General features: G+C 37.8%; 1 protein-coding gene across 1 annotated transcript in view; it reads left to right on the top strand.

The window, feature by feature from the left end:
* The window catches only part of LRRC9 (leucine rich repeat containing 9), a 152,439-nt gene that overhangs the window by 88,445 nt on the left and 42,066 nt on the right, over nucleotides 1-21,928 (top strand). The window contains exons 17-23 of the mRNA XM_006891820.1: nucleotides 4,121-4,312; nucleotides 5,449-5,574; nucleotides 8,177-8,311; nucleotides 9,317-9,494; nucleotides 10,543-10,763; nucleotides 14,582-14,704; nucleotides 20,297-20,427. Of these exons, the coding sequence (XP_006891882.1) occupies nucleotides 4,121-4,312; nucleotides 5,449-5,574; nucleotides 8,177-8,311; nucleotides 9,317-9,494; nucleotides 10,543-10,763; nucleotides 14,582-14,704; nucleotides 20,297-20,427 (1,106 nt within the window). The remainder of the gene's footprint in view (nucleotides 1-4,120; nucleotides 4,313-5,448; nucleotides 5,575-8,176; nucleotides 8,312-9,316; nucleotides 9,495-10,542; nucleotides 10,764-14,581; nucleotides 14,705-20,296; nucleotides 20,428-21,928) is intronic.

Consider the following 21,928-nt stretch of genomic DNA (forward strand, 5'->3'; position numbering starts at 1 on the left):
CTATATGTATCATTAAGGTAGACACTTCTTTGAAGAACCCTTCTTCATGGTTTTTTTAATTCTTTCCAACTGAGGACCTCATCTTCTGGTACTGTACCAGACAATTTATAGGATTTTCAAAGGCCTGTCATTTCAGAAGTGAATAGCATCTTATGCTTCTTACACTGTCTTAGTCTGAGAGTTCCACTGAAACCTCTCTACTATTGTTGGTCTTGCTGGCATTTGAAATACTGGTGGGAAAGCTTTCAGCATCACAGCATCATTCAAGCGACCACAAGATGGCAATCGGACAGATTAGTGGTGGTTATTCCTCTGGTAAAGCTGAAATCTAAGCACTTTCCCTATAAGATAGACTTCACCTCACATACTTTGAGCATGTTTTCAGGATGGGTCAGCCTTGGGAAAGGATGTCATGCTGGGAAAGATGGAGGGTTCCAACAAGATGGATTGACGTGACTGTAACTAATTTAAGCATATGAGAATGGAGAAGCTGGTACAGGATAGAGTTAGGTTCAGATCTGTTTTTCAAAGGGTTGTTGTGTGTTGTAGGTGACTCAGTGGCACCAAATAATAACAACAGGGTAAACTAAAATGTATTAAGCTGCATATCCTTAAACTATCAGGAAAATATTCTCTAAGAGAGAAATGAGTAGGAACAGATCTTTTAATCTGAAAATGGTTCTACCATATTGGTAGTGTATCAGAGAAGGACATATATGGGTATTTGGAACTTTAATCTAGAGCAAAGAAACACTGCATGGTTCAAAATTGGGAAGGGTGTGCATCAAGGATGTGTCCTATCTCCATATCTTTTCAATCTATATGCAGAACAGATTATCCGGGAGGCTGGGTTATATGAGGAGAAGTGTGGCATCAGGATTAGAGGACGATTCATCAACAGTCTGTGTTATGCAGATGACACAAGCCTGCTTACTGAAACTGAGGAGGACCTGAAGCTCTTGCATCGGAAGGTCAAGGACTACAGTCTTCAATATGGATTGAAGCTCAACATCAAGAAAACAAAGATTCTCACCACTGGGCCAATTGGCAGCATCATTCATGATGGATGATGAAGAGATTGAGATTGTTAACAGCTTCAGTCTGCTTGGCTATACAGTCAACACTCTTGGTACCAGCAGCCAGGAAATTAATAGACAATTTGCATTGGGGAAAGTCTGCTGTCAGAGACCTCTCGAAAGTATTAAAGAGCAATGATGTCATTCTGGAGACTAAGGTGCACCTGATCCAGACCATGGTCTTTGCAATTACTTGCTATGCATCAGAGAACTGGACAATGACTAGGGATGACAGAAGGAGAGTTGATGCCTTTGAGCTGTGGTGCTGGAAAAGAGTATTGAATATACCATGGACTACTAGGAGAACAAACAAATTTGTCCTGGAGAGGGTGAAGCCAGGCTGCTCCTTGGAGGCAAGAATTCTGAAGCTTCGTCTGACATACTTTGGACATGTTGCACGGCGAGACTAGTCTTTGGAGGGAGCCTTCATGTTTGGGAGGGTAGAGGGACAGTGCAGGAGAGGACGAATCTCGATGAGATGGATTGATTCAGCGACTGGGGAAATGGGGATAGGTGTGTCAGAGCCAATAAGATTGTTACAGGATAGAGCAGGGTTTAGGGCTGTTGTACATAGGGTCGCTATGAGTCACAGGCGACTCGAGGGCACATAGCAACAACAACATCCTTAATTGGCTTATCTATTCAAATATGTAGCTGTTGTTAAAATGCTTCTGCTATGTATATGTAGTGTATATTTAGAGAATTAATTATTATTCCTAAGCACATTTAAAAAATAGGCTGTCAGTATTAATTTCACTAATTGGATACAAATATGTTGACCTATATTTCACAGTATCTATCAAAAGCCTTAATAATAAAGAAATCCTTAGATTGGTAATCTCATTTCCAAGACTTTGGAACATCAGTTAAAACATCAAATTCATGGATATGTAATAAAGTGTGGTCAACAATTAAAAATAATATAAAAAGCCATCATAAAAAATGTTCAAAAAAGTTACTGGATAGTAGTTCACATAATAAAATTTTGTACAGTCATGAAAACAATCATTTTGAAGAATACTTAATGATACGTGAACATGGTAAAATTCTACACAATTCTATATGATGTAATCTGTTTTATAAAAAAGTATGCATATACTAAAAATGTTTTTGTTGTTTCTAAGCAGTAGAATTAAGTATACTTTCTATTTTTCCTTTTTACTTACTAGATATTTCAGATGTTCAAGAAAAAATGTGTTACTTTTATGATTAAATTTTTTAAATCATGCACTTTTAAGACAAATTATAGTGTAGAACTGTAAAATTTACTTTTTAACTGATGAAATTTTTTTTACCAGATTATGTACTTAAAAGTATAAACTAGAATACTGTGTGTTAAGAGATTAGCTCCTTTTTTGTTCACAGTCACTAACTTGTTCATTTGTGTCAAATCAGAGCCAGCTTTGAACTGTCCAGCAGGTTTTGAAATCTGTAAGTCATATAGTTGGGAAGATTGGCCACCTTTCTCTCTCAAGCTGCTTGTGGATTTGCCCCAATGAAGAGATTCTGCCTTTGGGTTAGCAGTGCAACTCCCTACATCTCCAGAGCTCTCTCCTGGTTGGCTTGTTCTTGTCATGTGCCATAGAGTCTACTATGACTCATATAACAACCCTATGAACAACAGATCTGAACCTTATTCTATCCTGCACCATCCTTACACTCTGTCCTGCTCAAGCCTGTTGTTACAAACACCGTATCAGTTGTTGAAAGTTTTCCTCTTTCTCTGATGCCTCACCTTTCCCAGCATGATGTCCTTGTCCCAGGACCCTCCAGACAGTGTGCCCAAAATATGTGAGATGAAGTTTCCCCATCTTTGCCTCTTGGAGCCCCTGGCTGTGTTTCTTCCAAGATAGACTTGGTTGTTTTTTGAGTGACATCTTCAGCACTATTCGCCAACACTACAGTTCACAGGCATTGATTCTTCTGCAGTCTTACTCATTTCCAACCCCCATGTGCATTAGAAGTAGTAGAAAAGATTTTATGACTTGGGTCAAGTGCACTTCAGTCTTTAAACTGAAATCATTGCTTTTTAGCAATTTGGAGAGGTCCTTGACAGCAAAGTTTCCCAGTGTAACACATCTCTTGATAACTTGACTACTTTTGTAGTGGGTGTTGATTGTGGATCTAAATAAAATATAATCACTGATAGTGCCTATCTTTTTTTTCTATTTTTAATTATGTTGCCTATCAGTTCCAGGGTAAGTATTTTTGTTTTCTTTATGTTGAAATGTTATCCATATTGGGGGCTCTAGTCTTTTGTTTTTCTGCGGCAAATATTTCGAATCCTCATCACTTTCAGCAAGCAGGTATGTGTCATTTGCATAACATGCATAGTTGGGAGTTCTCCAATCCTGATGCCACATTCTTCTTCATATAGTCAGTTTCTCAAATTATTTGCCCAGCATACAGATGAAATAGATATAGAGAAAGGATAAATCCCTAACACACACCTTTCTTGATTTTAAACCGTGCACTATTTCCTTGTTCTGTTCCAACACTAGCTTCTTGGTCTAAAACAAGTGTGTTGCTGCTTGTTTGGTTAGGATGAATTGTCTTGCGTAATTTCACTATGCTTTCTTGACTATGAAAATAAATATTTCCATTCTATGTAACAAGGGTAGGGCAAGAATTAAGAGAAGAATGACTAAAATGAAATCCTCAAAGCTGTTTGTAGTAAAAAAATAGATGTAGATATCATTATTACAATATAACTATTGTTTAGAATTTCCGAGGGAGGGGGAACCCTACACAACAAATTTCATTGCAGTGGAACTGGAACCAACGCATAATTGATCCTCCAGTGAGTTTTCATGTAAACCCTATGAAAGGAGATGACCCATTTTTCTCCATTGGAAGAGTAGCAGGTGGATTTGAACTACCTGCCTTTGGGTTGGCAGCACAACTCCTTCCCCATAAGACAACTTGAGTTCTGGAAGGAGTCCCAGGAGGCCCATAAAATGACAGTACAAAACAACAGAAAAAAACCCCAATTTAAATAGAAATAACTGGTCTTCTAACATCACTTGTATTTGTATGTGTTGCAGTATAACCTTGAATATTTGGACGCAAGCCATAACCATGTGATAACCCTTGAGGGCTTTAGAGGTCTGATGAAACTGAAACACTTAGACTTGAGCTGGAATCAACTGAAAAAAACTAGTGATGAAATTAATATGTTATGCAAACAAACCACAAACCTCCTCACTCTTGATATTCACCATAATCCATGGCAGAAGGTATGCACCAGACAAGTTTCTAAAAAAAGACCATCATTCTTCTCTCAAAACAAGTCTCTCATTGTATCATATTATTTTTATAAGCTATCTTTGTTTTCCTATAATCTTTTAAATCTTTCATAAATTGAATTCAATGGAATGAGCAAATTAATCAAGTAGCATGTAATAAACAGCTATAATTGTATGTCATTTAAAAAACTTATAATAGTTTGAAAATAAATGAGTATGAGTGAGTCATGTGATCAAGAGGAAAATGATAATATATTCTACTCTGTAAATAAATAGCATTTTTATACTTACATTCTGCTTTAAATCCAAAATTCATCTCTCCTCATAATACTGAGATACCAAAATGTTATCATTCTGTTCTGAAATTAAATTTGACTGGTGATTATGTTTTTTCATCACACTGTATGCAGATTAATGGTACATAATGTCAATACCAAATTAATATCATTAAGATAATTTCTAAATATTTAAAATAAATCCCATATTTATAGTCCTAAGAATCTCTCTTTTCTTGGAAGAGTGTAAGACTATTTTCATCTTTTTTTTCCATCTTTTAAAAAATTTGTTTAATTTTATACTGGTTTACTCACAAAGTTTATATACATTTTTTTTCACACCAGATGAGCTTTTATATTTTCATCTTTTTGAGAAGGAGCTGAAACATAATAATATTACTGTGGGGATTTTTTTGCCCAGTAAAATTGAAGATTTTTCTTGTGCCAAAGCAAACTCCTTGGATAATCAATCACAATGTAGTTATCTCTTTGTTGCCTAGTTAGTTATCAGGAGCTAAAGATCCGTATTGAGTCACACCTGGGGTTGAAGCTTACTGCTCTCTAGATAAACAGTGCAGTCACTAACAGCAGTTTTTTAACACTTTACACCAAAGACACACTATTAGTTTTTCTCCATTATTAGAGTTGAATCATCCAACTTCAGCCATAATAAATTAGTTCTTAGATACAATTCCTAGTATTATTTTACATTTTAAGATAAGGTCTTTATTTCTAGATAATGATAATAAATGAGGTGAATGACTTTGAATTATGTGGAAAGGAATGAAAAAGTACTCCTTCTCCATATAACATACGTTATATAAAAATGGAATCTTTGCTCTTCTCCCCAAGCCAGCCACACTGAGACTGAGTGTCATTGGCAGATTAAAGACTCTTACTCACTTAGATGGAATCATCGTTTCTGAAGAAGAGACAACTGCCGCTACAAAATTTATCAATGGAACCAAGATTACTCAGGTTGGATGTGACTGTTTTACACTTCTTGTGCCAGTTATAACATACAAATATTATTTTCTCTGTGCTTTCATGCCGTTGCAGTTTTCTCTCTTAGCATGTTGCTGTCCATTCTCTGCTTTCAGCCAAGATCCATCTGACATCAGCAATGATATCCCTTGTCCCAGTGCCTCATCTTGACCCAGCCTGAATGTCTAGCAGTTCCTGTTGATGTACTGTTCTACCCATTTTTAAAATAATCTTCAGTAAGATTTTACTTGAAAGTAATATTGATATTGTTTGATAATTTCCATGTTCTGTAAGATCACGTTTCTCGGGAATGGAAACAAATATGAATCTCTCCCAATCAGTTTGATAGGTAGGTGGCTGTCTTCCAGATTTCTTAGTGTAGACTGGTGAGCACATCCTGGGCTGCATCTTTTGTTGAAACATGCCAAATGCTATTTCATTAGTTCCTAGGGCCTTATTTTTTTTGTAAATACTTTCAGTGCAGCTTGAACTTCTTCCTTTATTACCATTGATTCTTGATCATATGCCATTTCTTGAAATGTTTTACTGTTGACCAATTCCTTTTTGTACAGTGACTTTGTGTAGTTCTTCCATCTTCTTTTGATATTTTCTGTATCATTCAAAAGTCTGGCTGTAAAATTCTTCACTATTGCAACTTGAGGCTTGAATTTGTTTCTCATTCTTTCAACTTGAGTAAGCATGTTTTTCCCTTTTGATTCTCTGTCTCGGGCTCTTTTCACTATACTCATTATACAACTTTGTCTTCTGGAGCTTTGAAATCATGTCTTTCCTTTCTTTTATTCCTCTATGTTCTAGTACAGTTTTCTGTCTTTTCTGAATCCTGTTTCCCCCTTTCTTCGTAATGACCCTTTACTTTCCTGTATGGATGTTGTTCTTGATCTGGTCTTCAGTTGTTAGTGTTCAATGCATCAAATTCTTTCTTGAGGTGGTTTTTAAAACCAGGTGGGATAGACTCAAGATTGTATTTTGTTTCTCATGGACTTATTTTCATTTTCTTCAACTTCAGTTTGAACTTACCCATGAGTAATTGATAATCTGTTCCCCACTCTGCCTTGGCCTTGTTTTGACTGCTAACTTTAACCTACTCCATTGAGTCTTTCCACAGATGTAGTCATTCTGATCCCTGTGTAGTCCATCAGGTGAGGTCTATGTGTGTAGTCACCATCTATGTTTTTTTAAAAGAGGCTTTCTAAATACTTCCTAAACAAAATGCCTCCATTAACTCTATGAACTTTGATAAATGTCAGTGGTTGTGGAGGGGCTTGGGGCCTTTTGTACATAGGGTCACTATGAGTTGTGCTCGACTCGAAGGCAGTCAATAACAACATATTTACAATGAAGGATTGTTGTTGTTGTTGTTATGTGCTGTTGAGTTGCTTGCGACTCATAGCAACCCTATGTACAATAGCCCTAACCCTGCTCATTCCTGTGCCAATCACACTGCCTCCAAAACACCCATCTCGATTACCCCAGTCACTGAATCAATCCACCTCATAGAGGGTCTTCTCCTCCTGCGCTGTAACTCCACCCTCCCAAGCATGATGTTCCTCTCCAAGGACCGGTCCCTCCTTACAACATGTCCAAAGTATGTCAGACAAAGCCCCAGAATCCTTGCCTCCAAGGAACAGCCTGCTTTAACCCTCTCCAGGATGAATCTGTTTTCTTGGCAGTCCAGGGTACATTCAATACTCTTCTCCAGCACCACAACTCAAAGGCATAAATTCTCTTTCTATCCTTCCTAGTCATTGTCCAACTCTCTGATGCATAACAAGTGATTGCAAAGACCATGGCCTGTATCAGATGCACCTTAGTCTCCAGAGTGACACTATTGCTCTTCAGTATTTTGGAGAAGTCCCCAACAGAAGACTTTCCATCACAGTACTTTTTTTAATTTCCTGGCTGCTGGTGCCAAGAGTGTTAACAATCTCAGTCTCTTCACCATCCATCCTGATGCTGCCAATTGGTCCAGTGGTGAGAATCTTTGTCTTCTTGATATTGAGCCTCAATCCATATTGAAGGCTGCAGTCCTTGACCCTCTGCAGCAAGTGCTTCAGGTCCTCTTCAGTTTCAGCAAGCAGGGTTGTGTCATCTGCATAACACAGGTTGTTGATAGATCTTCTACCAATCCTCATGCCACATTTCTTCTCCTAGAGCCCAGCCTCTTGGATAATCTGTTCTGCATATAGGTGAGAAGGTATTAAGCTAGGACACATCCCTGTCGTACACCCTTCCAAATTTTGAACCATGCAATGAAAGATTAAGTTTGTATTTAAGAATTTAATATTTGGTTTACCTAATCATGGGGGATCATTGCATAGTGTCCACATTATATTGAGTATAAAAGTACTTAATGTACTTTTGTGGTACACAGTTCATTACATGACTAAGTATATTATACACTGTATTATATATCTTCATAGTTTTATGTTTTGTATGGTTCATTATTTGCTAACACAGTAATGAGTAAAATGAAAATTATATTTGTATACAATACTTTTAATTATAAAAATGAACAGCTTTATTAATTAGATTTGGTGATTGTGGTTTGTTTTGGTTTGTTGTGTTTTTTTTTTAGTTCTCTCTTTTACGGCATTCTAGTACTAAAGAGGAGAGACCACGGGTGCTTAGTACATGGCCTTCTGCCAAAATTCTGACACAGATTTCAAAGTCAAGACCATTCTCAAATCTAAATGGAAACTGGTACTTGAAGGTAATGCCTGATTGCTGTTATATCTAATGTAAAAGATTAATTTTTGCTCATTTTTAGTCAGCTTTGGTCATTCTCCTAAAGAGGCCGCAGATAATAGGGGTCAGAAAAGTAGAAGAGTCAAGGTCAAATAGAGTGGTCAAGTAGTAAGTAGATATATCGCAGGAACTAGGCCTAGAAGGTGGTCACCGTGTCATTGGAGATTTAGGGTAAAGTAGAAAACCAAAGAATAAATCAAATAAATAAATGAATTATTAAAAAAAGGCAAGCAAACATTGAATGCCCCCCACCAGAATGTACTTCTGGGCATAAGAGGGAAATGGATCAGGAATCCTGACCAGCAGATAAGAAAAATGGTCAGACGTCAGCCAAGGATCAGGCAGAAGGTGATAGAGCACCAGCATCTTGCTGCATAAGGAGCCCTACAGATAAAAATGGGCAAGGAAAGAAGACCCTTGAAAATGGATGGTATTATTATTATACAATATAGACAGAAATTGAGCTGTGATACAGACCTAATGAGAGCCTTGGCTGACTTTATGGAGACTTCTGGAAACAGAATGGCCCTTTAAATTTGTCCCAAATAGGACTGAGATGACCAAGCCTTTACTGACCCCATTATTGCATGTGGGCCACTCTGGAAAGGAGGGTGACCCTGGGCAAGGCAGCTCTTAGCAGCTGCAGTAACTCCTAAAGAGCTGACAGCTGAAAGCTTTCATTGACAGCACTCTCAGGAGCTGGGGCCAGTCCCTCACCACAGGGCGTCCCACAGGCACTTCACAGTGACCCTGACACCTTATCATTACCCCTCTGGAATTATAGTCTTGATAAATCGTACTTTTTCTGTAAACTAAGTGCTCCACAATAGACTTACTTCCTACAGGAATTCCTTTGATGCTTATTTTTCACATTTAAATTGTTTTTTTGGCTTTTTTTAAAATCTCAGGACATGGATTTAATTTTCGATGACATTTAGAAGTGTAACATATAATGCAAATTATTTTTTAGATAACAGCTTTAAATTTGGATGGGCAACATCTTTTTGAAATCACGAATTTAGAGAAACTGGAGAATTTGAAATGGGCATCATTCAGCAACAATAACCTAACTAAAATAGAAGGCTTGGAATCCTGCATTAACTTACAAGAGCTTACATTGGATGGAAATTGCATCTCAAAGATAGAAGGTAAGAGGTATTTAGCAACTCTGAAGTCTTAGAGCATAAATATCTAAAGAACAGGAGGAAAAGAAGTCATACAATTAAGGACGGAATTTCTAAAGAGAAAGACCTTTGGGAAGTTTTAAGAAGTTTGGGGCAGTCTTTATTCCAAACACCTATCTGTGGAGTCATCAATTAATTTCTATATGTAATGGCTCAGCTCCACAGAGGTCTGGTGACCTAGAGGTATAAGCTGCACTGCAATCCCAAATGCTTGAGATTTAAATCCCCCAGCTGCTCTTCAGGAGAAGGATGTGCAGTCTCCTCCCATGCAGTTAACTGCTTCTGAAAACCTTCTAGTGGGTCAGCTCTGGGTTGGTTCTAACTCAACAACAACAGTAGCCCAGCTAGCTGACTTATCTCCTTGCCTCCCTTCCCTTGTTTGTTCAAATGTTTACCATCTGTTGCCAACTCAGAGAGAACAAGAGACTTTCTCTGATGTTCCAAGGGAGAAGGATGGACAGTCTCTTCCCGTGGAGTTTACTGTCTCTAAAAACCCACTGGAGAGTCAGCTATGAGTCAGTTGTAACTCAACAGCATACAACAATAACACCTTCTCAGCTTCCTAGCTGCTTCACTGAAGTTGAGTCTATTCTCATCTGCAATGAAAATACAGGAGTTTAGAAGACATGCTCTGAAATAGACTCAGGAAAACATTTTATGACTCCTCAGCTTGTATTTTATTCTTGCCCCTCATTTAAAGCATTGACTGTGAAAGGAAATTCAAAGATAAACTCAATGGGTTTTTTTTTTGTTTGTTTGTTTTTTAACTTGAAATCTGGTTTTTTATTACTTAGGAAATAAGGAATATACTTAGAAATTTTTTTAATGGAATTTAATGTACCAGATGGGAGTTAATACACAAGATAATATAGTTTTGGAAAAGAAAAAATAATAGTAGTGGCTATTATGGAGTCCTTAAAGATGTTTGAACTTCAACAGAATTGTAGTAAAATGGTGAGCAAATATCTTTCAATGCTGTCTGAATTTTTTCTTGAATTTGCTCTTTTCCTAGGCATTTCAAAGCTGACTAAATTAACTCACCTCAGCTTGAATAATAATCTTCTCATTGGTTTGGAAAAGCATACTTTTGATAACATGTTTCATCTTCACTCCCTTTCTCTTGAGAACAACAGAATCACTTCATTGAGCGGCCTGCAAAAAGCTTTTACACTAATTGAATTATACATAAGCAATAACTATATTGCTCTCAATCAGGAGATCTCCAATTTAAAGGTGATTACTGGGTCATCATTTTAGAGTTTGTTTAAGAATTATTACTTTGTACCATTGAAATAATACACATTCACTGGACAGAATATGGAGCATAAAAATTAACAGCAATGTCTATGATAAAGAATGGAGAGAAAGTCATTAAGACAGCAAAGATTAGTGGGCAGATGGGGGTGAATGAGAGAACAGGCACAATGGAGACTTGAGATAAGAGTAACAGATTAATAGCAATTAATTATATAAAACAGTTATAGAAATTATTGTTTAAAGCTAAAAGTATATGAATGAAACAATGTATGCAAATGATTGTACAAAACAATTAAAAATGTATTTACTTTTAATTGTAACCTTTAGAGCAAATTTATTATTATTATTATTATTGTTATTATTATTAATTTCAATGAACATCTACAGAGATTTTGGATTTCCATTCAATCATTGTTGCACTTTTCTCCCCACCCACCCCAACCGCACCCCTAGTTCGCTCTTCTTTAAAAGCAAAAAAAAAACCTCCTTCATTGGTATACAGTCCGCCCGAATCTTCCCACCCTCACCCCGAGTATACATACTCCTCTGAAACCCTCACTCCAAACTCTTATGATAATCATAATGCCTTAAAATATATTATTTTTAAACTGTTCTCTCCCTCATCTGCTTCAATGCAGTATACATAATTTATCCATTTTTTCTCAGACTTAACCCCCACCCTGATGTCAGCCTCATTCTACAACAGTGGCACCATGCAGTATTTGTCCTTTTGTAACTGAGATATTTCACTTAACATAATGTCCTCCAGGGTCATCCATTTTGAATAATATTGCATGAGTTCCTTATTTTTCAATGCAGCATAATATTCCATTGTGTGAATATACCACAGCTTCTCTATCCATTCGTTTGTTGATAGACACTTAGGTTGTTTCCATCTCCTTGCTATTGTTAACAAAACCGCGATAAACATGGGTGTGCATATATCTGCTTGGATGTCAGTTATGGTCTCTTTGGGGTATATTCCCAGTAGTGGAATTGCTGGATCAAATGGAATCTCTATTTGCAACTTTTTGAGAAAGCACCATACTAGAGTAAATTTTTAATATACTTCAATAAAATAAAATTAGCTCTGTCCTTTTTATTTTGTACCTTTTTCACAATTTCTAAGGATTCTTCAACCTGGTTGGGCAATTGTTGTTAGGTGCCTTTCAGTCTGTTCTGACTCATAATGGCTCTTTGTTCAATAAGGAAACATGACCCTATCCTATGCCACCCCCACAATCTTTGCTGTGCTTTAATCCATTCTTGAAACCAATGTGGCAATTCATCTCTTTGAGAGTCTTCTTTCTCACAGGCCTCTGTTCCATCAGGCATAGTGACATCTTTCTCCAGGGACTGACTCCTGTTGACAACATGAATAAAGTGTGTGAGAGAAAAGTCTCAATATCTTTGCCTTCAAGGAACATTCTGGCCATTCTTCCTCCAAGACCAATTTGTTTGTCCTCCTGGAAGTCATGGTGTATTCAACATTCTTTGCCTACACCACAATTCACAGGCATCAGTTCTGCTTTGATCTTGTGGGATTCCTTAACATTCATCTTTCTTGGCGCAATTCTTTATTACCTCCCATTGTTCTTACAGGTGGCTCCAACTTCTAGGCAGCATTACTCAGCATTGCGCTAATTCCCCTAAAGTCCTTCTAATTCAAGGTTACTGTGTAACTGGGGTTACAGAGAGTTTAAATAAAACAGAGTATTTGTACAGTGCAGACTCAAAATTAATATTAAATATAATATCTGACTTCATTGTTTCTAAAGATCTAGGGCCATTTCCTACCACCATTGCGTCTCACTCTGACTTCTTTGCTGCTGCTGATATCATATAGTACATGCTCTCCAGTCAAACAGTTGTGCCCATTTTCTGATTTTAAGTCTGATCTCTTCATCTCATTTCTGTTAGTTGCTCTGCAACCAGCTTGGGCTTGTGGCAGACCCACCTGTGCAGTGTAAATCTGCTCCACGGGCGTTTCAAGGCTGTGACCATTTGGAAAGCAGATCATCAAGCCTATTTTACAAAGTGCCTTTGAGTGGCACCAGCCTTTCTGTTAACACGTTGCCGCAAATGATGGCTGTAGCGAAAAAAAAAATGTGTTTCTAAGCACAGTCGTAAATTTAAAAGTGTGCGACAATGTATTTAATAATCAATTGGTTAACAATTTGTAGGCACCACAGGGACTCCCCTATCCATCCTACTACGTCAAATAGCTACTTCTTCTAAAGCTATAGAGACAACCTAACTAAGACCAAGCAATTCTACATTATAAGAATAATTTTATTCCCTTTTGCCCTGATTTTTAATCCACACCAACTAAGGGTCCTTCATTCACAATCAGGGCATAGAAGAGTGATTTTTCTAATAAGAGAGCATATGTTCCCTTAGTTAAATACTGCCAACTCTGAAGATTTCATCCCTTTTCAATGGGCAGTGTTTTACATTCCTGTTATAGCTGTGTGTCTTATTCAATAGGACATTATCCCATAAGTAAAGCCCATTTTAAATATACCAAAGTTTTTCCCAAGTACTGATACATTTAGTGCCTGTGGCAAGAAGCTGCACTGTAATCCTGAAGGCATGCAGTTCGGGGCCACCAACTGCTCCGCTGGAGAAGGATGGGCAGTCTCCAGTGTGATTAACTGCCTCTGAAAACCCGCCAGAGGGTCTGCTATGGGTTAGTTCTGACGCAGTGGTAAATAGCAACAAAACAACATCCTAAAAGGGAATCTGATTATGTAACATAGCTCGTCTGAACCAACTTGTAGCTCCCAGCAGGTTTCCAAGGTTGCAAATAGCCAGATGAGATTTCTTATCCTTCTTCCTTTGGGTTAAGAATGCAACTCCCTACAGACTTGTGCAACCCTAGCTTCCTTAGATATATTCGAACGCATTATGTAGTATGTTGTTATTGTTGATGATTGCCGTCGAGTGGAGCGTGACTCATTGTGACCTTATGAACAAAATGCGTGTAGCCTTTCAATAACTATTGTCATTTCTCAAAGTTTGTAGAGTTTCCAGAGGCATGTTGTTTAGGAAGTGGATTCTGCTCCTGCTTCCAAATTATAGATCCTAAAATATTGCACAAAATTATAACTTAGTGGTCTTATTAGTACATCTACTTAAAAACACTTAAATCACTTGTGTTGTGTGCTATCAAGTTGACTGTGATTCATAGTGACCCTATGAACAAAAGATCTGAGCGGGGTCCTGTCCGCCATTCTTAAGATCTGGGTCATGCTCAAGTCCATTGTGGTAGTAACTGTGTCATTCCATCTCATTGCAAGTCTTCTTTTTCCTTAACCCTCTGCCTTCTCCAGCATGATGTCTTTTTCCAAGGACTGGCCCCCCTCTTGACAACATGTCAAAGTATATGAGATGACGTTTTATTATCCTTGCTTCTAAGGAGCACTCTAATTGTACTTCCTCCAAGACAGATTTATTTTAGCAGTTTATGATATGTTCGATATTCCAACACCAGAATTCCAAGGCATTAATTCTTCTTTGATCCTCCTTGTTTTTTGTCCAACTTTCAGATGCATAGGAAGCAGTTGAAAATACCTTAGTCTTTAACCTGATGTACTTACTTGTTACCCAAACACTTTGAGGTAATAAATTCAAATATTGAATTTCAAGAAAAATCTCTTAAGAGAGAAAAAAACTTATGGTGTGATACATACACATATTTATACTTTATATATTTATATTTATTTCCTAGAGCTTATGCATATTTGTAAGTATGTATCTATATTATATATGTATATATGTATTTTATTTCCTAGAATTTATGCAACTTGGTCATTCTAGACACATATGGAAATATTACTGCATGGAATCAAGAAAACTACCGATTGTTTGTCATATTTCATCTTCCAGAACTGAAAGCTTTGGATGGAGTCTCTGTTGTAAGTTCTTTTTGTCACCAGCATTTTGTCCCAGCTGATATGCACATTTTTCAAATGCTGCTTTATCACTAAGATGTTGTTGTTGTGTGCCATTCAGTTAGAACTGACTCATAGCTGACCCTGCAGCGATTTTCAAAGGCAGTTAACCACATGGGAGGAGATTCCTCATCCTTCTTCCATGGAGCAGATGGAGGACTCAAACCACGTGCCTTTGGGTTGGCAGCACAATTCTTTTGTTTTTTTATGGTTTGGGGTATTTTTTTTTTCATTTTCTACTAGTTTATTTACCAAGTTAAAATGCATTGTTTTCAAGAACAAATTCTTTCCATTTCCCTCATTAATTTCCCTAATTAATTAGCCCCTGATTAATTCCCCCATCCCCCTGCACATCCTCATCCCTCTGCTTCCAACCTCTCCCACCCCTCATGAATCCTTATCCTCATTCTAAAATAATGGTTTTATACAATATTTATCCTTGTGAGACTGAGTTACTTCACTCAGCATAAAGCTCTCCAGTTCCTCCCAAGTTACATAATAATTTACAAAATCATTGCTCCGAGTGCTACAGTATTCTATTGTGTGAATGTACCACAGTTACTAAATCCATATGTTTGTGTGTGGACATTTGGGCTGTTTCCATGATCTTGCAATGGTGAATAGTGCTGCTATGAAAATTGGTGTACAAATCTTCATTTGTGCCCCAGTTCTCATTTTCTCAAGCTAGAAAGTCTGCTATTAGGGACCTCTCCAAAGTGCTGAAGAGCAATGGTGTCTCTTTGGAGACTAAGGTGCGTCTGATACAGGCCATGGTCTTCGCAATCACCTGTTATGCATCAGAGAGTTGGACAATGACCAAGGAGGATAGAAGGAGAATTGATGCCTTTGAGCTGTGGTGCTGGAGAAGAACATTGAGAATACCATGGACTGCTAGGAAAACAAACAGATTTGTCCTGGAAAGGGTTAAACCGGGTGGCTCCTTGGAGGCAAGGATTCTGAGGCTCCGTCTAACATACTTTGGACATGTTGTGAGGAGAGACCGGTCCTTGGAGAGGGACATCATGCTTAGGAGTGTGGAGGGACAGCGCAGCAGAGGAAGGCCCTCTGTGAGGTGGATTGATTCAGTGATTGGGATAATTGGGATGGGAGTGTCAGAGACAGTGCGATTGGTACAGGACAGAGCAGAGTTTAGGGCTGTTGTACATAGGGTCACTATGAGTCGCAGGCGACTCGACGGCACGTAACAACAACAAACAACAACATATTCTAAGCAGTAGAATAGCTGCGTCATATGTAATTTCTATGTTTAACCTTTTGAGGAAGAGCCAAACTGCCTTCCAGAATGGTTGCACCATTTTACAGTCCCACCAACAATATATAAGAGTTTCGTTCTCATCACGTCCTCTCCAACATCTATTACTTGCTGCATTGTTAAACTTTGCCACTATTACTGGAGTGAGATGACACCTCACTGTGGTTTTGATTTGCATCTCTTTTATTGCCAGTGATTTGGAACATTATTTCTTGTCTGTTTGCCATTTGAATATCTTCCTCTGTGAAAATTCTTTCCATGTCTTTTGCACATCTTATAATGGGTTATCAGTCTTTTTCTTGTGGGTGCAAAAACTTATTTTAACCAATAAGTAGTATATTAATAAAAACAGCAAGGAAAATTAAACAGAATATATAATTGGGTATGAAAACAATACTTGGAAACTTGCATTTTGTAACAAACCAGCTCATACAGAACTCACTTTCATGTAACATACTTCATTGCTGCCAAGTGAGATTCAACTCAAATTGACCCTACAGTAGGTTTTCAGAGGCTCTAAATGGCACAGGAGGAGACTGCCCAGCTTTCTCCTGCAGAGCCCCTCTGCTCTCCAGTGGAGCCACTAGTGAATTGGAACCATTAGAGAAGCGCTACATTTGAGTTAGTATTACAAAAATTTTGTGTTAGATGAGTGAAGAATAAAATGGTAAAGAATAAGATTATACAAATCATGACATTTTCTAGAAAACTGAGAGACAGCTTTTGTTTATTTGGGACCCTGACATACTCTGAGATTTCTCATCATTGACATGTTTGTTTCAGGGCCATCTTGGGCTCGAGAAGATTCTAAAACAGTCTCTCGGGCACATACAAATGTCCTAGTATTGAGTACACTGGCTTTTATTTGAGTATTAGCTCTCAAGAGGATTACTTGTTTCTTGTGAAACTTGTATTGCATTTGCTCTAACGATGCTGCTGGGGATTTTCCACGTATTTTGGTGCCTTTGTTTGAAGGACCACACAAGGAAGTATTTCCAGGGTTAAGTACACTTTTGTTGTATGCTGTTGAGTCCAAACCAACTCATAATTGACTCACATAATTGTAAATCACATGAGAGGGAATTTCCCATCTTTCTGCCGCAGAGAAGCTAGTAGATTTTATCCACATGCCTTTGGGTTGGCACCTAACTCCTTACTCACTGGGCCACCCGAGCTCCTTGACATAAGTATAGGAGAATCATTCTCCATAAGCAAAGGTATACTCTCCTCACTGACAATAAGTTACTTAACGATTTTCCTTTCCACCGTAACTTCAGGGCCAAATTTATTATTCAGTAATAGAAACCCTGTAAGACCTTTTGGTCTGTCTGTTCCCGTCCTCTATACTTAGGTCCCCTGTGAGCTGTCATAACTTACATCGTTCTTGATCTGGATTTTTACATTTTATACTATAATTTATTCTTGTTTTTATTTGTAATTTTATTTTACTATTTGATTTTTATTTGATTAGATATTTTCTCCTCTCCCCCACTATATGAGATAATCCCTTTCTGCAATAACGCGGTTATAACTAAAGGGGCAAGATTAGTGTAGGATCTATCTTGCACTATATTAAAGAATTTAATCTAACCACAGTGTTTGCAATATTAGAGGGAAGATTCATAGGACATTATTAGGTTGTTATAAGATACTCTGAACCAAAAGACAGTGACTTTACAATAGGAACCTGAAAGGAGTGAGAAATTGGAAAGAATTGACAAAACTTAGCTAGCAATTGGATTCAAAGGACAAGGAAATGAAGGTAAAAAAAATGTGTTCAAAACATCATAACAGGTATAAGAATGTGTGGAAATGAGCACATTTTAGGAATAAGATTATTATGTGGTATCCATTATGTGGTAGTGGACCACCCGGAGAATATCAAACAGACAGGCATTCCAAGTAACAAGACTATCGACAGGGAATTTTATATTTGTGGATATCTGGAAGTTGGGGAAGCTTGATAGGTAAGACCCAAAACATAAATAAGATTGTCCAAGGAATAAAATTGAACTCTCACTATCATCACACCAGAACCAACTCACAGACCCTCTTTTGTCAGGTCAGCCAAGATTGTGATTTACAGCCTAGGTTTCGGAGGCTGTAAATTGTATGAGAGGTGAGTGTGCATTGAATTACCAGTAAGGCACTACCTTTGGGTTAACAGTGCAACTCCTTACAGACTAGGACACCAGAGTTACCAAGGAAAGAGAGTAGAGAAAGGAAAGCAATCTAAGTGAGGCTTTAAAGGTTAAGTAAAAAATAAGCCACAAAACATGGGTACAGAAAAATATAAAACAATATAACCCTGGAATATGTGAGCTGTAAATGCATGTTAATTCTTAATCTAGGTCATTGTGGAATTGACATTGTTTGTAATTTTTTTTCTTCATTCTAATTGCTATAATGCTTGGTTCGAGGATTTAGAAGTTTTCCCTACTCTAGTCTGCATATGAAACAATGGATCTTTTTTAAACTTACCTTTTTTAAAAAATTTATTATTATTAATTTCAATGAAAATTTACAGATACTTTGGTTTTCCATTCATTCCTTGTTGCATGTTTCTCCCCTCCTAACCCTCCCCTCCAGTACACTCCCCTCTTGGAAAAGTAAAAGAAAAATTACTTCATTGTTTTACAATCCCTCCCCCCAGGTCCACTCCACTAGGCAGCCTTCGCTCTGGACTCCCATCATGACAAAAATACCTAATCACATATCCCTTTTAAACAGCTTTCTCCCTCATCTGTTTCAATGCAGAATACATTATTGAACCCATCTTTCTCAGTCTCCCCCTAACCCCGAGGTCGGTCCTATTTTACAACAGTGGCACCATGCAATATTTGTCCTTTTGTGACTGAGATACTTCACTCAGCATAATGTCCTCCAGGGTCACCCATTTTGAATAATATTGCATGAGTTCCTTGTTTTTCAATGTAGCGTAGTATTCCGTTGTGTGAATATGCCACAGCTTCTCTATCCTTTCGTTTTTTGATGGGCACTTAGGTTGTTTCCAACTCCTTGCTATTGTGAACAGAGCCACGATGAACATGGGTGTGCATATATCTGCTTGGATGTTAGTTATGGTCTCTTTGGGGTATATTCCCAGTAGTGGAATTGCTGGGTCAAATGGTATCTCTATTTGCAACTTTTTGAGAAAGCTCCATACCGCCTTCCACAATGGTTGCACCTTTTTACACTCCCACCAACAGTGAATAAGGGTTTCAGTTTCTCCACAACCTTGCCAGCATTTGTTGTTTGCTGTTCTGTTAAATTTTGCTATTCTGACTGGGATGAGACGATATCTCATAGTTGTTTTGTAAACTTATCTTAAGCTAGTGACTGCAGTAGGTGGGTAATTTTTTGTTTTTTTAATTTTTTAATTATTGCTGTCAGAATTACAAGTTTTCCACTCAGTGTCTGTGGACATAGTGTTAATGCTGCAGTAGCTTTCCTCTGTCTGATCTTTGCTTGGACCCACTAGGTGGAAGTTCCCATATGATATCTGGTAATAATTTGAACGGGAGGATATTATAACTGAGACATGATAAAGAAACCACCCACTCAGCATAGGAATTTTAGAGGGACATCATGTTATAACTTGCTGAGAGTGAACAGCTAGGCACCCCCCGCTCTGCTTTTGCTGGTGGGAAGAGCTACAGTTTAGAACATAACGTTTGACTGAAGTAGGGTTTTGATTGTCTGGATGCTTTTATGAGTTGCTAGGTTTCTCCTTTTTTCATCCTTTGATTGTGGTTGTGTGTCATTGAGTTGGAACGGACCAGTAGCTGGTGGTCCAGTGTGTTTTCAGAGGCAATAAATCACATGAGAAGAGATTGCCCATCTTTCTCCTTCAGAGGAGCTGCTGGATTTGACATAGCTCCTTACCAATAAGAGCAAACTTCTGAGTTTGTTTTGTTTTGCTTTCCCCACTCTTATTTACTTCTCCACGTGGGCAGTTTCTCCAGTACCTAGCCCAGCAAACAAGGCAGGGGGAAGGATCCTCATTGCAGTGTCCCTTGGAAGAGTTTCCCAAGTTTCCTAGCTGACTTGCTTTTTTTTTTTTTTTATTTCAATGAACATCTACAGAGATTTTCTGACTTGCTTTCTTTTCTGAAGCTTTTAGTCCTCTCATGTTTATTTCCTGTCTAATGGCCAGTACTCTTAATTCTACTTACTTGATGATAAAAGGATATGTGAGTCCATTCCTTTTCCTGAAACCAGAGAATTAATGTGATTTAACCATCTGTCAGAGAGGACATCGCTTTCTAAATATTCTCCTGTAGGATCCATTGGAGACTGAGAATGCGAAAGATTTGTTTGGTGGTAGACTGACTTCTGACATGGTTGCAGAACGACAAGGACATTCAAACTTCACCCAAATGAAAGAATTAAATTGGACTTCATCATCCATCAGGTAAAATCTTTTTATTATGTATTATTAATTAAGTATGTCATTATTATCAAGTTAGTTCCAACTCTACTGAAGGTGTGTAAAGCAGAGCAAAACACTGCCCAGTCCTTTGTCATACTCACAATCATTACTGCCCTAAAGCCCATTGTTGCCAGAGGCAGTTCATGTCATTGAGTCTTGCTATTTTCCACTGGCCTTTTGTTTCATTAAGGATATTGTCTTTCTCTGGGAACTGATCTCTCCTGGTGACATGTTCAAAGTACGTGAGACAATCTTAACATCCTTGCTTCTAAGGAACATTCTAGCTTCTCCCAAGATACATTTATTCATTCTTTGGGAAGTCAGTGGTATATTCAGTGTTCCTCACAAACGTCACAATTCAGAGGTATCCATTATTCTTTGGTCCTCCTTATTCTTTACCAGGTTTCACATGCTACAAGGTAACTGAATTATACCACAGCTTAGGTCTAGTGCACCTTAGTCCTCAAAGTAACATCTATCCTTTTTGATACTTTAAAGAAGTATTTTGCAGCAGATTTGCCTGTGTATCTTTTGATTTCTTGCCTACTGTCTCCATGAGTATTGATTGTGGATGTAATGAAAATGAATTCCTTGACAGTTTGAGTCTTTTCTATTTTATGTTGCACTTGGCTCATTTGTGAGTATTCAGTAATATTCAGAAGATAAACTATACTGTCAAAATTTTACAATGATTTCACCATCTTTGAAATGCATTAATACTTTTTATTATTTCAACTGTGATAACAGATGTCATTGATCACTTTCTTGATCCTCAATTCCCCTTTTCTTTCACAATCAAGCTTTTAAAAATTAGGTGCTTACTAGGTTTACTTCACCCATTTCGTCACTGTAATGCAGTGGCATCCTCATGCCACTGCCTGCATTTCCCTCATACTCTTCTCATGAATGTCAGTCATCACTATCCTCCTGGACAGTAAATCCAATGCGCTGTTGTTAGTTCTTAACTTGACTTCTATGTCGCATAGAATAGTATTCGCTCTTCTATCCTTGTACTTACTAAACCAATTGCCATCAACTTGATTCTGTCCTATTGTAATCCCATGTGTACATGAATCGAAATAGAGCTGTATTCTGTAGAGGTTGCAATGGCTGATTGTTGGAAGTAGAACAACATATTAATGTATCTCTGAAACTCAAACCTCTAAACTTTTGACTAGCAGCCAAACATGCTAACTATTTCACTACCCAGAGACTCCTTATACCTGTTACCTCCTTTCCCCCATGAATTTCATATCCTAACTTTTCAAAAATGTCTCAAGTTCCTTTTTGATTTCTTAACTGGTATTTTCAGATTTCTACCCTCAACTGTGACTTCGTTTTTAAAATTCAAAGTCTAGGATCAAGCGCCCTGTGTAATTAAGCAAAACAGCTTTACAAGGTAGAATACCATAAAAGATTTTTAAGAAATGAAACATGAAACTTTTCCCAAGGTTCTTAACCTGCTTTTCTTCTTCTACCTCAA

The sequence above is a fragment of the Elephantulus edwardii genome, unplaced genomic scaffold (genome assembly GCF_000299155.1).
Source record: "Elephantulus edwardii isolate Elephantulus edwardi_28Jun2011 unplaced genomic scaffold, EleEdw1.0 scaffold00104, whole genome shotgun sequence".
Lineage (NCBI taxonomy): Eukaryota > Metazoa > Chordata > Mammalia > Macroscelidea > Macroscelididae > Elephantulus > Elephantulus edwardii.